At 41.2% G+C, this 14,948-nt stretch overlaps 1 protein-coding gene across 7 annotated transcripts in view; it reads right to left on the reverse strand.

The window, feature by feature from the left end:
• Positions 1-8,350, reverse strand: part of DCTN4 (dynactin subunit 4) — a 50,059-nt gene extending 41,709 nt beyond the window's left edge. Inside the window, exons 1-3 of one of the 7 annotated variants that reach the window (XR_010157368.1) lie at positions 8,102-8,303; positions 5,666-5,736; positions 2,688-2,866 (exon numbers count right to left, since the gene is read on the reverse strand). Coding sequence is in view for 6 of the 7 variants with exons in the window: in XM_016954067.3 (XP_016809556.1) it covers positions 2,688-2,866; positions 5,666-5,736; positions 8,102-8,236 (385 nt within the window). In the remaining variant the exon portion in view is untranslated. Of the gene's footprint in view, positions 1-2,687; positions 2,867-5,665; positions 5,737-8,078 lie in introns of all 7 variants that reach the window. The other 6 variants (XM_016954067.3, XM_063811595.1, XM_001167059.5 and 3 more) reach the window with 6 other exon arrangements.
• Positions 8,351-14,948: the final 6,598 nt, after the last annotated feature.

The raw sequence follows: 14,948 nt of genomic DNA on the forward strand, positions 1-14,948 counted from the left end.
AGCAGGCAGAGAGGAAGATAGATAAAGTAGGGGGAGGGCTTAAACTGTTTTGGCTGTTTCATTTCTTAAATTGGGTGATAAGTACATGAATATACATATTTCATATAAAATCACTTTTTTCAAAACAAAAAGGACTCATTTACCTTGCTGAAGGTGACATTGTATCCTCTTGCAAGAAATGGCAGAAATAACACTTTAGTATAATATTATTTTAGAAGTTGCCTCACTTAAGGCAATCATGAAAAATAATTATGTGAAAGAAATGTTTCAGCTGTAATATTTTTAAACGTCTGAATATTTTACCTAATTGCTTCTTTTGAACTGGTAATTTATTCTAAGTAGCAATTTGGGAGACATAATAATCTCATTGTAAGTTTTTCTCTGTACATTACAGACAAGTACTTATAAATAAACAAATAGTTCTAACTTAAGTGGTTTCAGGGCTTCTGAGATACCAATGACATCATGGAGGAAATGAAATTATCTGTACTCTTTAAGAGCTCCTGGTATTCAATTATCCCTGTTGAGATACCCTAGAGGAGATACAGTTCTAGAAGCCAGCATAAGTTTATAGTTCTGAAATATAAATTCTCCAATCTTCATGACTCATAAACCAAAAAGCATAAAACACTCACTAACAGAGTAACAAACTGAGAAATCTACTTGGATTTCCAGGCTGTTTCTTTTACTTGATAAAAAGACACAAAATACAAACATGAAAAAACAATACTTTAGTTCACTGAGGCCTACATTATGCCACTTTGAGGTTGCTTTTTAACATTTAACTTACTTTCTTTAACTTATCTCCTATACTGACACTAAAACATATACACATAAATACTTACTGGCAATTTTCAAAGATGTTACAGAATCTTTCTATTTTCAGTCACACTTCAGGTAAATAGCTACCCACCAATGAGCATTTTTAAGGAACTAAGATATACTTATTTAACTTTCTGTTTTTGAAAAGAGTATGTATTTTATCAACTCAATGTACAAAGTCAGAAAAACCATCAACAGCTCAAAGCATTCTAAACCAAAGAGCAAATTCAATAGAATCAAGGATTAAATTTTTAAGAACATAGTTGAATCTAAAGAACTTCACCCATATTTACTTCCGAATTGTGTAAGAATCTATAGAAAGGTTTTAGCCAGTCTGCTTCATTTTAGTTATGTCAAATGACATATAATGAGTTTGTTATGAGCTTCCTCATTTATTAGTCAATAAGCTGTACTTTTTATGAAAATCCCAAAATGAGAATTTTTACAAGTTTAAAATGTTTTTAGAAAATTAAACAATGAAACCTCAGAAAAAAAAATACGGAGTTAGTGATGCTACTACTTATATAAAGCATAAATAGCAACTCAAGATTTTATTAATTTTTTTTAAACTTTGGATCACTTAAATCAAAAGCAACTCAAGATTTTGAACTGACTGTACAGAGAATGTTTCCACTCTATGATGTTAACCATGAAATACAGAATTTGCAAAAATAAAGTTTCGTGATAAAATTAAGTGTAATCTGTCCTAAAACACTCAAACACTCAAATGATGGAGGTATATAATGCCTTAGGTGGTCTTAAATCCAAACATACCAATTTTTCTCTTTCACTGATAAACATTTTATATATATATGTAAAAGTTTTTGAGCACATGTTTGAATGCTCCAGGACAGATATTTGGACATTGAATTACTGGGCAGAAGGATATAAGCAATTTAAAATTTTAATAAATGTTTTAAAATTGGTCTCCAAGATAGACTACCATAGTGTATGAGAGAACTATTCTCCTATGTTCTAGCCAACACTTGATACAACCAGATTAAACATGTTGTACCAAATAGAAGGAAGCTTTAATTTGCATTTACATGATTACTAGGGAAGTTGAATACATCTTTTTGCATATTCATTGACCATTTTTATTTCTACTATGAGAATTGCTGCTCATATCCTTTGCCTGTTTTTCTACTAAGTCTTTTTCTTATTGACTTATAAGGGTTCCTCATTTCTGAGTATTCATCTTTAGCCTGTTATATAAGACCCAACTATTTTTCTTAGTTTGTCATTTTTATCTTTAAAGATTTTTTTTTTTTGAGACAGAGTCTTGCTCTGTCACCCAGGCTGGAGTGCAGAGGCCCGATCTCGGCTCACCGCAAGCTCTGCCTCCCAGGTTCACGCCATTCTCCTGCCTCAGCCTCCTGAGTAGCTGGGACTACAGGCGCCCCCACCACGCCCAGCTAATTTTTGTATTTTTTAGTAGAGACGGGGTTTCACTGTGTTAGCCAGGATGGTCTCGATCTCCTGACCTTGTGATCTGCCCGCCTCAACCTCCCAAAGTGCTGGGATTACAGGCGTGAGCCACCGTGCCTGGCCTTATCTTTTAGTTTTATCCATGATGTCTTAACATGAATGTTTATTTTTCATGAAGAGCATTAATATTTTGATTCCAAGAAAGTACCAGATTTATAAAAGCTATTTTATCAAGTCTAAGAAAACTAAATATTATCCCATCTCAGATAAAACACTAAGGTCTACAAATGTGAACATATGGGAACACAGAAGAGTTAATGACAAAATATTCTGAATTTAGCTCCTATCGCCCCAACGGGTTACAGAAATAATAATCTATGGGCAATTATAGCACCGTCAATTGTACAAAATTTCATGTTGAAGTCCATCTCACTCACCTACAGATTTGTCTGCCATGCCCACATCTCTAGACGTCCAGCGACAAAATCCACATGCCAGGTAATAGGCTTTCTTCATGGTGGTCTTGGCTGGGTCATCTGGAAGCTGTGTGGAGATGCTCGTGGCCCGAGTAGAGAGGGTGTGCATGCAGCCAGGACAGTCAAAACAATTGGCACATCTGTGACATGACAAACACAACCATTCATTCAACAAATATTTATCAAGCACCTACTATGTGCCAGACATTGTTCCAGGAGTTAGGAATTCAAGAGAGAACAAATATAAGGACAAGTGTCTCTCAAGAAAAAACAGTAACATTCTGCAGGCCTCTTACCAACTTTGCTTTAACAGTTCAAGAGTACTATATGTTCATTAGTTTAAAAAATATGCAGTTATCGCCAAAGTAAGAATTAGAGCCCAACCCAATCCTACTCCACAGAGAGAACCATTGTTAACAGATGGAGTTTATGATTCCAGACTCTTTTTATGCTTATATTGATCACAAAGATTTCTGAGGAAGAGAAATGTCACAGCTTATGCCTTTAGAGAGGACAGACCAATTGTGCCATAGAAAACTTAGAGTCAACAATACAAGAAGCTGTGAAACTGGATTTGGAAAATAACCGACTGCTGTGCCAGAGAGCTTCAACAGAAAGCAAACAATGCTATCAAACTGGAATGGTTCAGAAGCAGCATATTTTCAGGGCTTTCTGTTCTCTCCTTAAATGCTACTTTTCCTAGTGCTCAGCCAACATTTCTCCTTTAGGAGGGTCCCTATGTCTTCTTGCTTTTAACTCTCCCACCAGCACAGATTATCAAGATTTCACCTGCAGTCCTGTACCTGCTTGAAGTTCTGTTCTATAATATAACTTGCATTATCTGTTATAGTCTGCCATCTGGATACTATCAAAAGAAGATAATAATAGTACTCACCTTACAAGGAAGCTTTGAGGATTAAATGATAAAAATTAATTTGTGGAAAGTATACAAAACAGTATCTGGTTATCAGGGGTTACTTCTCAGGGCAGGAAAGACAAATAATAGTGGTTCACATCCATCAAGGTATGGGGGTATGACTAACAGCAAAAGGACTTACACTTCAAGCTAAAAACTAAACACCATCCAGTAGCAATGAGCAAGCCTAGCAGCCATATCTTGGTTTCTAAGACTATTCTCCAATAAAGTGAACCAAGGCTCCTTGGAGAAACAACTGTAAGACTGAGACAGAAAATATACAAGATGAGGCTGGGCACAGCAGCTCACGCTTGTAATCCCAGCACTTTGGGCCAAGGCAGGTGAAGTGCTTGAGCCAGGAGTTCAAGACCAGCCTGGGCAACATGGCAAAAGCCTATCTCTCCAAAAAAATACAAAAATTATCCAGGTGTGGTAGCATGTGCCTAGTCTCAGCTACTCAGGAGGCTGAGGTGGAAGGACTGCTTGAGCCTGGGAGGTTGAGGTTGCAGTGAGCCAAGATTGCACCACTGCACTTCAACCTAGGCGCCAAAGTGAGACCCTGTCTCAAAAAAAAAAAAAATACACACAAAACATACACACAAGATGAGTCTGGAGTATCTTGTAGTACTGGTAAGAAAATGATCAAAGTAATGAACAGAGAACTCTCTCCTGCTCCTAATGATGGGGGTATGTCAAAGGGATCTAGGAGTCAACTGAAAGAGCTCCCAATGGCCAAAGCTGAAATAATTTGAGCAAAATAAATAAAGTAGTATTGGATTACAAGCCAAAATATAAAATAAATATTCATAATCCCACTGTCCTATAAGTAAGTGATTTAAAAAACAAATAAACAAGAGGAGAAGAGACAGATCTTCCATGCAAAAGAATTCCAAATCCAAATAATTTATGCAGATAGTCCTCAAGGACAGGGGAGCATAATTCTCTAGTCTTTATGGGCTGTGACAGTAATTTTCCTTCCAAAAAGTAGAGTACAAAAAAAGAAGGAAAAGCAGTAACTTTACAGTGGAGAAACCTGACAAACACTAGCTCAAGCCAGATAATCAAGGTTAACACCAACAGTGACAAGTCATAAGTATTTACCCTTGATATGATGTAATCAAAGATGGCACTTTACCTCTGTGGTTCTCCTCCGCAAAATACATTCCCCTAGTCTGATGAGAAAAAAACATCATGCAAATCCTAATGAAATGACATTCTATAAAATACCTCACCAGTACTCCTCAATACTTTTGAGGTCATCAAAACCAAGGAAATTTTAAGAAACTATCACACCACACCCAAGAGGAGTCTAGAGACATAACTATAAATATAATGTGATATCCTGAAAAGAATCCTGGAAAAAAAGGAGACCACGGAAAAACTAAGGAAATCTGAATAAAATGTAGTGTATTGGTTCATTAATTGTAACAAATATACCACACTAATGTAAAATGTTAACAATAGGGGAGACTGGATGTGAGGTAAATGGGAACTCTCCATACTATCTTCACCATAATTCTGAAGTATAAAACTGTTCTAAAGTAGAAAATCTATTTCAAAAATCAAAGGGGATTTCATCTTTGGCAATGGTGATGCTTAAAAATGAAAAAGAGCTGGTTGAAAAAGTTAATTTCATGTGTCTTTTTTTTTTTTTTTTTTTTTTTTTGAGACAAAGACTTGCTCTGTTGCCCAGGCTGGAGTGCAGTGGCACAATCTTGGCTCACTACAATGTCTGCCTCCCAGGTTCAAGCAATTCTCCTGCCTCAGCCTCCCAAGTAGCTGGGACTACAGGCGCGTGCCACCACACCTAGCTAATTTTTTGTATTTTTAGTAGTGATGGGGTTTCACCGTGTTAGCCAGGATGGTATCAACCTCTTGACCTCGTGATCCCTGCCTCCGCCTCCCAAAGTGCTGGGATTACAGGCGTGAGCCACCATGCCTGGCCCATGTGTCTTTTTAACTAGCTATTTTAGAGAACAGTCAAGGAAAACAGGAAGAAAAAAAAAATCAGTCCAGGTCTTACCTATTCTTTTTTAGTTTGGCTTCAGCCGATGGCATATTTTCTAAACAACTGGGACAATAATGGGAGTCCACCTAGGAGGAAACAAGAAAGAAAAAAAAAACCAGAGGAGAACTCAGTTTAACTAGTGTATATGTCTTGTCAAATAGTGAATTTTAAAATATGTTATACTGTAGCAGAAGGTAGACTGTTTTCTGCTTAGGGTTTATTCTTCTTCAGTCACCTGGTTTTTTTTTTTTTCTTCTTCCGGATTTAAAAAATCCTTCTATTTTTCTGATCTTTCCTAGTCCATCATCAGGGTTTTATGTGTTAAAAGTTGTTTATTTAACAATCTACAATTTCCAGTTGAACTCCATAGAATTCTATGATTAATAAAGAGATTAATAAAATAATCCAATTTGTAACATTGTGATAAAATAGCCTCCTGTCTAGGCTAGCTTTATATGACTATAAAACTTGACCATACTTTAAGTTTTGAAGGAAATTTTTTTAAAGATTTCTCATTATTGAAGTTGTTACAGGTTGACTGAAGGCAAGCATAAATATTTACATAGTCAGCTATGGCCAACCAATTAGAGATTTTTAAACAAATTAATGGGACAGTCTTATTGTACTTAAAAAACTGGAGTCTAAAATTTAAGTTCATTTTATTTTTAAAAGTCTGAATAATTATTTTCTTTAATGTAGGTCCTATTTGACAATTATAGAACTCTAGTCACCTGCAAATGAAAAGACAATCACTGGAACATAAATACTATGATAGAAACTGGCTTTTTTCATCATCTGCTATAAACAGGTCAATTTGAAAAGATTAATAAAGTTGTTGCTCAAATAATCTCCAGGAACATAAAATACAATATTGCTAACTAACCTCCGCACTGACTCATCAAAAAAGGCAAAATACAAGTCATTCCTTTTTGCCACCTTTCCAAATTCTGCTTGTCCGTTCATGTGCAGCTCCAGACCCAGATTCTCCATTAGAACTTCACTGCCTGCCCCAGCCCTCAGAGCTTCATCTTTCCCTAAACTCTAATGGCCTCCATATCACAGGTACACATCAGGCTGTAAAAGATGCTGTCACACACTGGATGTCCTAATTGAAGAGAGTCTTAGAGACAGATCATGGAGACTGAGCACTCTATTCACCACAGGAGAATATGATCCAATAAATTCTGGAGGTGGAGCTGGAATAGGGAATCATCAAGGAGATACACATAAGGAAAGTGCTAATGGAGATGAGAAGAAAAATCGATGCCATATTTTTAATATATACGATTTTTCTTGTATTATTTAATTGCTTTTCTTGACTATTCCTATTATGAAAAGTATCTTCAATAAGTTATTAACACATAAAATGGCTTATAGTATGTGTTTTCATATGCATTTATTTTAACAGTCCCGGGATCTTCAGTAAAAAACACTCTGAGTTAGGCTGTTTAGATTCAAATCCACCCTCCCACCCCCAAATTACTGGCTGTGTGACTTACAGCAAACACTCTGTATCTGTTTCTTTACCTGTAAAAAAAAATTTTTTAAAAAGGTATCCACTTAAATTGGTTTGAAGATTACATAAAGCACATGACATATGGCAAGTATCGAATAAGCAGCAACTATTACTACTATCAGCTTTTTCTTCACTAGACTATGGCTTATTAAACAGCGCATTTTATGTCTTACTCGCCTTTTAATCCCTAAAGCTTACTGAATAAACAAGATGTGCCAAGCGCTGCAGAAGTTTTGGGGTTTTGTTATTTGGTGACTTTTTACTGGCCGGGGTCTTCTTTTTGAAAAATGCAACTTCGGACGCCCACTTGTGCCAGGGAAGGAGAGCATTGTCCTCTAGCTCCATAAATACACTTTCAGCTTCTTACATGACATACTGTATTCTGAGCGCTTTTCACATAACTCACGCCGGCCCAACCTCTTCCCGGCTGCAGGCCTTGGCCTGAGTCAGGAACAGGGCAAGGCAGTCTGACGAGGGCCCAGTTTCTGGACAAAAGAGGAGCAGAACTTTCAGGATGGGAGAACTATGAATAAGAATGCCTGCGCCTCCCTCCATCCTCGCAATAAATCCTGGAAAGGCAGTTTATCGCCCCTTAAGTGGCCTGAACTAAGCACCCCCAGACCTTTCTCCGTAGTCCACCCAATTACCAAGCCCCATCGGAGACAGACACGGTCCCTAAGTCAAGTTTGTCCAATCAGAGGCCGCTCTAGAACCAGAAGATCCGCTCAGTCCCACCCGAGGCTGCTCCTCCTTTCCAAGTGACAGATTAGAAGCAAATTAAATCGCAGGCAAACCCGAGTGACGGAAGACATAACCAATCAGTAAGGAAGGAAAACAGCTCCAGCCTTCCGGTGGCAGTGACTAGCATGAACGCCGCGCCCCCCCCACCCCACCCCACCCCACCCCACATACTCGCTATAGGGCGACTCCGTTACCTCGTGAGACACACATTCCAGCGACCGCAGTTCGCTACAATAGCGGCAGAAGTAGAGTTGCGAGAGCGGGGCCCGAACCTTCTTTTCTCCCTGGACTAGATAGAGAACCCGGTCCGACTGCAGCAAGGACGCCATCTTGGGGAGGGAGGAGGCGATGACGCTCCCGGCGCATCACGTGACCCGAGAGCCAGCGTCTTCCTCGCTGCCTTCCCTACGTCTTCCTACGTAGACTTTGACGTTAGGTTTCCCACCTCCTCCGGCTCTGCGCCCGTCGAAAACCAGAGCGCGCGTGCGCAGCAGGGATCCCTGTTTTCTCCCCAACTCTGGGCCCGTCCCCCAGCGCTTTTGTGAGCGTCCACTGCCCTTACTGCCATTAGGTCTGGACTCAGTGAGCTCCTTTTATTCTTTTCTTCCAGAATGGAAGCCTGATCTTTTGTCTTATTTACGACGGCCTCCTCTGCCCCACTTAACAGGCGAGCATCCAGGAGACAAATGGAAAGTCTCAAAGGGACAGGGCTCCGTGGGGACTGAAAGACAGGAGTCACACCAGCACTGTCTTCTGAGTCTTGCCAATGGCCTTTGGGAACTTTCACATACATTATCTCATTTGAAACGCAGGTTTTTGAGTACATAGTTAGCATTAGGTCTAAGTCTGTATTGTGGACCTTCAATAAGTATGAAAAGGAGGGAATGAAATCAATGAATGAACAGTGTTGGTAGGCGTCTACGTTTTTCTAATGTGTAAACTAAGGCTCAGGTATGCCTCTTGGGTGAGCAGCGACTACGTGAGACTGGTATTACATGGATGGGAAAATAATTTATCAACAGTTTTAGGTAAAGAAATGCAGATTTATTAGAGAAGGTATGAAAATACGTTGAAAGGTTGCAATGGGCAGACCAGCCAGAGAGGAGCTGACTTCAAGGAAACAAAGGCTTGCTGGAGATTTTATCCGGTGGTTCTTGGGCTGCAGAGTGCTGTGCAGTACCGAGAACTCCAAGGTTACAGGGAGCTAACTTGCATGTGTCTCGTGATAGCTGAGTGCAGGAAGATTGTGAGTTATTTGCACAGGAGGGCTATGTGTCCTGCACCATGAAGAAAGGCAGACTTAGAGTGCATCTGCTCTTCTTGCTATCCCTTGGTTCCACTAGCCTGACTCCCTTTCTCTAACTGGGACTCCCCAGTATGTAAAATGACCACCTAGAACTGCCTAGCAGAAACTGGAGCCTCTGTTGCCTGCCACCAGGTCTACATTTTTATAATTGTAGTAGTGTTGTATTATTACCTGTCTGACATTAGAGTTGGTGATTGAGAAGAAAGGGAACTGAATACTATTAGCAAACATTTATTGAGCACTTATTAAGTGCAGCACACTGTGTCAAAACTTTACATACATTGTCTAATTTAATTCTTACAACAGCTCCAAAAAGCATGTGGCTATCATTATTTCTATTTTACAGAGCAGGAAACTGAGGCACAGGGAAGTGCAGTGACTCCTCTATAAGGTTTCATAGATGGAGGTAGAACCCTTTTCTCTCTGACTCTAGTGCTTGCAGGTATAACCCCTATGTATACTCCCTCCAGCATATTTTCTAATATGGTGATGTTAATAATACCTTACATTTATATAGACCTTTTCAGCTTATACAGTGCTAATCTCACAATTTATGTCACGCTTTACCAATTGAGCCTAAAAGTCATTACTTGTTCACCAAGCAATAACCTGGCACTAATTTAGTTTCATAGGTGACATCTGCTCCTAGGAGAGAATATATTACTAGCCAACTCATTTGCAGTTATTTCTTTAGGTTAATGAATTCGTTGGTTTTCTGGTTTATAAACTAGTCTCTACTGAGTTTAAATTCCCTTTTCTGGACTATGCTGTTAAAATGAAGTCCCAGAGCCTGCAGGTACAGAAAGGCTGGAGACTTGAGCTGAATCCACATAAAACAGACACTTTTTAGAGCACTGATTTTAAATAATTAAGTGGCCAATTATCTTGTCCCTGCTGCATGCCAGGTACTGGGGAGGGAACTAGCGATAAATGAGATACTTTCCATCCTCAAAGGCTCAGGGTTCTAGCAGGATCGAGTCCTAGTTATGCACAATGGTGACCAGCTTGATAATGTAGCCTTGTGTTGCTTTTTCACTCTACCCAGCCCTGGACTCACCCTCATTCACTTCTCAATTCTGGCTTCCTGCCTGCAGAATCTCATTTTGAGCTCTGCTTTCTAGGGGGAACTCAGGCTAATACAGAGACCCTAAAGTTGAACTGGCAGATCAAAGGATATCCACATTTAATAAATACTGGCAATAAGCCCTTGTGAAATTCTCGGCCAATTTACACTCTCACTATAAGTGTAGGAGCTATCCATTTCCCACTGTTTTGCCCACCTGGCATATTATCAAATTTGAGTGGATACTTTTGGCACTTTCTAGCTATGTGATCTTGAAAAAGACATTTACACCTCAGAGTCTTGTTTCAAGACACATAGAATGAGAAGAATAATCCCTGCCTTGGTGAAAATAAAAAATCATCCAGGCTGTGAAAGCATTTTGTAAGGTATGAAGTACTAAGCACATGGAAGAAATGCTCCCTAAATATCCCAAGTATGAAAAACCCAAAGTGGTTTTCATTTTTATAAAGAGTCCTTCAGAGTAAATCCACAATAATAATGGAAAAAACTGGAAGTTAGTCAGACTTTGGTCAAATGAGGTCTTGTGAAGGGGACCGAATCTGGGCTCTGACCTCAAAGACTTAGGGTTTTCTACAGCTTAGGAATCTGGGGAACTGCTCTCACCAATGCTGGCCACCTGCCCTGGCTGCCTTCCCCACTTTTGCTTTCCTACTTGAAAACTATGTTAATTACAGGGTTTCCTGTGTTGAATCTATTTACAGGCTAATCTAAAAGTCATAGTAAGTAAATAGAGGAGGAAGAAAAAAGAAGTCCCTGTTTCATCAATATCCATGCTAGCCCCTGTGGGGGCCCTTACTGCCCAGGAAATGTGGTGGTGGCAGGGCTAAAGCTAATTTCCCAAGTGTAAACATGGCAAAAGACTGCTGGCCTGCCTTTATTCTGGGAAATCTTTTGAATTGTTTTTGCTTTTGAATTGAACTGAACTTTGAATTTTTCTTTTTTTTTTTTTTTTTTGAGACGGAGTCTCACTCTATCGCCCAGGCTGGAGTGCAGTGGCACGATCTCAGCTCACTGCAAGCTCCGCCTCCTGGGTTCATGCCATTCTCCTGCCTCAGCCTCCCAAGTAGCTGGGACTACAGGTGCCCGCCACCACAGCCGGCTAATTTTTTTGTATTTTTAGTAGAGATGGGTTTTCACCGTGTTAGCCAAGATGGTCTGGATCTCCTGACCTCATGATCTGCCCTCCTCAGCCCCCCAAAGTGCTGGGATTATAGGCATGAGCCACCACGCCTGGCCCACTAAAACCACTTTTTATGAGAAGTGCACAGATGGGCCTACAGAAGATTCAGAAGCCTGACTAAAATTTGGCCAAACAAAGACTGTTTCTCACCCTCCCTCTTGCACAATTCACCACCCAACCCCGAGGCTTGCTTCTAGGAGAGCACCAGTGTATTGCTCACTGAATTGAGCAAAGTGGAATTAAAGACTGAATTCCTGCCTAACTCAGTGCCTGGCACAGAGCAAGCCCTCGGTTAGTATTTGTCGAGTGGATGAACACTATTTTAAACCATCTGGAACTTGCTGCCATATGGAAGCTGGCAACTAAAAAAAAATTTTTTTTTCTTTTTCACCTTTAAGCAGTTGCTCCTTTTGGAAGGCAGAACAAGAAATAGGGGGAGAGGGGAGGATTGCAATTCTGGATTGTGTGGTCAGGGTAACCCTCCTGAAAAGGTAAGGTTTGAGCAAAGATTTGAAGGAGGTAGAGCGAGAGCCCAGTGGATATCTGGGGAAAGAGCCTTCCAGAAGGAGCTAAACAAGGTCTCTAAGGCGTATGTGAGGAGCAGCAAGACCTGTGTCATTGTTAGGGAGTGAGCACGGGGGACGGGTTTGTCATTGTTAGGGAGTGAGCACGGGGGAGGGGTTTGGGGGATGATGTCCCAGAGTTAATGGGGGCTGGGGGTGCACTCATGTAGGATCTCAAAGGGCATTTAAAGGATGTTGAATTTTTCTCTGAAGGGAATGTGGAACCATTGCAGGATTTCAAGCAGAGCAGTGACGTGATCTAACCCACATTTTACAAGGGTCATTCCTGACATCGTTTTGGAAATGGACTGTAGAGAGACAAGGATAGAATCAGGGCTCAGTTAGCAAATTCCAATGGTGATCCAAGCAAAAGAAGATAGTGCCATAGAGCACGGATTCTGGCTGTATTTTGAAGATAGAGCCTATGGGATTTCCTCATGCCCATAGACTGCCATGTGGGAGGGGATGGCTTGAAATTAGGCAACAGGGAGGCCCTGGTTGGGCCAGGGGACAGTTTGTTTCTCAGTTTGACCAAATTCAGCCACTGGGGGTTTATTTCCTCAGAAATTACCAAGACTATTTCTTCTCCCTGAGGTCAAAATAAAAACATCCAGGAAAGGACTAGACACTTTTATATTTAAGAAAAAGAAATGAAGCTAACTTGTTCAGTCTCTTATTTTGTTCCAACTCACAAAGCATGGTGATGACAACACAGGAAGGCATATTTCACAAGAGGCCAGAAAAAGAGCCAGTCAGTCAGTTGCTAAACACATTAATCAGATCTTCAGTGCTCCGGCTCAGGCTGAGGTGACGCTGGTGTGGGAGAGCCCAGCCCGTTTGGAATGGGGCCAAGGACTCTCCACAGTAGCTTCTCCCCTTGCTGTGAAGGTAAAATGCGTTAATACAAGTAAAGTGGGTAGAGGGCAGCACGCTGTCAGTAATATCAGTGGTATGTAAGTATTGGTTATTAGGCCACGGAGTATGGCCCAATCCCCTCATTAACAAGTGAGAAAACAGGTTCAGAGAGAGGAATTCATTTGTCTAAAGTTACACTGGCTCTCCAGCTTTACTTCTGAGCAGCACTAAGTTGGCTTCTTAAAAAAGTTGTTTTGGACAATTGGGATTTCCAGTGTTGCCCCTCTTACAATTTATTCCTGGAAAGTTCTTTTAGACTTTCAGCTGTCTCATCTGAGAGCCTTCCTGTCCTCACAGGGAAGTTTAATGGGAAATTTTGTTACTCTTGAGCACTGGTGGGAGTGAGCCTCCAAGCTGGCCATCAGTGGCCACTGCCTTCTGGTGTTTCTACCCTTGTGTACCAGGGTTGGTCTGTGTGACCAACAGCATATGACAGAAGTGATGGGATGACACTTCCGAGACTAGATTATAAAAGACTGTGTCTTCTGTATTGGGCCCTCTCTTGCTGGAGCTCTCTCTGTCTGAAACACCACACACACACACACACACACACCCTTTCTCTTGTATCATTTGTTTGGGAGAAGCAGGCTGCCATTTTGTGAGCAACCCCATAGCAAGGCCTGTGTGGCAGGAAACTGAAGCCTCTGGCCCACAGCTGTTGAGGACTAAGGCCTGCCAGCAACCAGCGAGTGAGCTCAGAGGTGGATTCTCCAGCTTCACTTGAGTATAGAGATCATTACAGACCCAGATGACAGCCTGACTGCAAACTTGTGAGAGACCCTGAGCTAGAACCACCCAGGTTAGCAACTCCTGGACTCTGACCCTCAGAAACTGTAAGATAATAAATGTTTATTTTAAGCTGCTAAGTTTGGGGATACTTTGTTCTTTCCTTACCACCACCATAACAGTTAACCTCTGCCACACTGTATACTTCTCTTTCCATCTCTGCCCCCTCCACTGTCCTAGTCATGGCCTCATGCCCTCCCCACATGTCCCCATAACCAACTGTCTTCTCTGAGGTCAAACCCAGAAGTTATCAAACCAGCTGAATCAGTCACAGTACCAACAGGAAACAGATGGCGGGCTAAAATTGATAATTTGAAGAAAGTTTAATATAGGAACTATTTGTGGAATTGTGGGTGGGGTGGAGAGCAACGAAAAGGAAGGAACACTGCAGTTCACAGGGTTAGTAAAGGTGGGTGCTGTTTATGGCCTGAGGCCTGAAGACGCAAGGGTGGGAGCAGTTACTGTACTCTGGAGACAGACAGAGCTGTGTGAAGAGGGTCCCCTCACAGGAATTGGGCCACAGAGCCAGCCTTGTAGCCCCTGGGGTGAGGGTGGGGGTAGAATGCAAAACACCTCAGCTCCTGCTGGTGCTTCCCTCTTAGATGAGCCCACCAGAAAACTAGACATCAAGGAAATCTATCTTAGTTTCCCTCAGAAGCAGATTGTGGGATAAGGGTTTAAGTGCAAGTCATTTATTTGAGAGGTTCAAAGGTTCAGGGTATACCAGTAGGGAACTGAGGAAGTGAAATAAAGAAGAGAAGACAGCTGGTATGATTGTGTTATTAAGCCAGCTATCATAGTGGGTGACTGGAGCCTCGTCCCACAGAGAAACTCTGGAAACAATGTAAACACACCTCTCAGAATTATTTCACTGAAGGGTGAGGGAGTTGGGATATTTATACTCCTAAAGGTCTTTGGTTGAGGGCTGCTCCTGGAGAAAAGGGTTAATTCCTGGATACTTTTGGACTGACAGACCAACCTTCTGTGTTTCTGGGAAAAGCCCTCAGACACAAAGATACAGATACTGGCAATTGGAAGTCTGTGAAACACCGAGGTGGAGAAGGTCTAAGAGATTTGCGCGGGGATTGGCAGTGTCTGCTACCAGGCCCACTGATGGGATACATTCAGATAAACCTCCCGTTCACAAGGCAGGATGGAGAACTGTGCAGAGGGTGAATCTGGAAGCAAAAATGAAACTTAAGTGCAT

Source organism: Pan troglodytes, chromosome 4 (genome assembly GCF_028858775.2).
Source record: "Pan troglodytes isolate AG18354 chromosome 4, NHGRI_mPanTro3-v2.0_pri, whole genome shotgun sequence".
NCBI classification, from domain to species: domain Eukaryota; kingdom Metazoa; phylum Chordata; class Mammalia; order Primates; family Hominidae; genus Pan; species Pan troglodytes.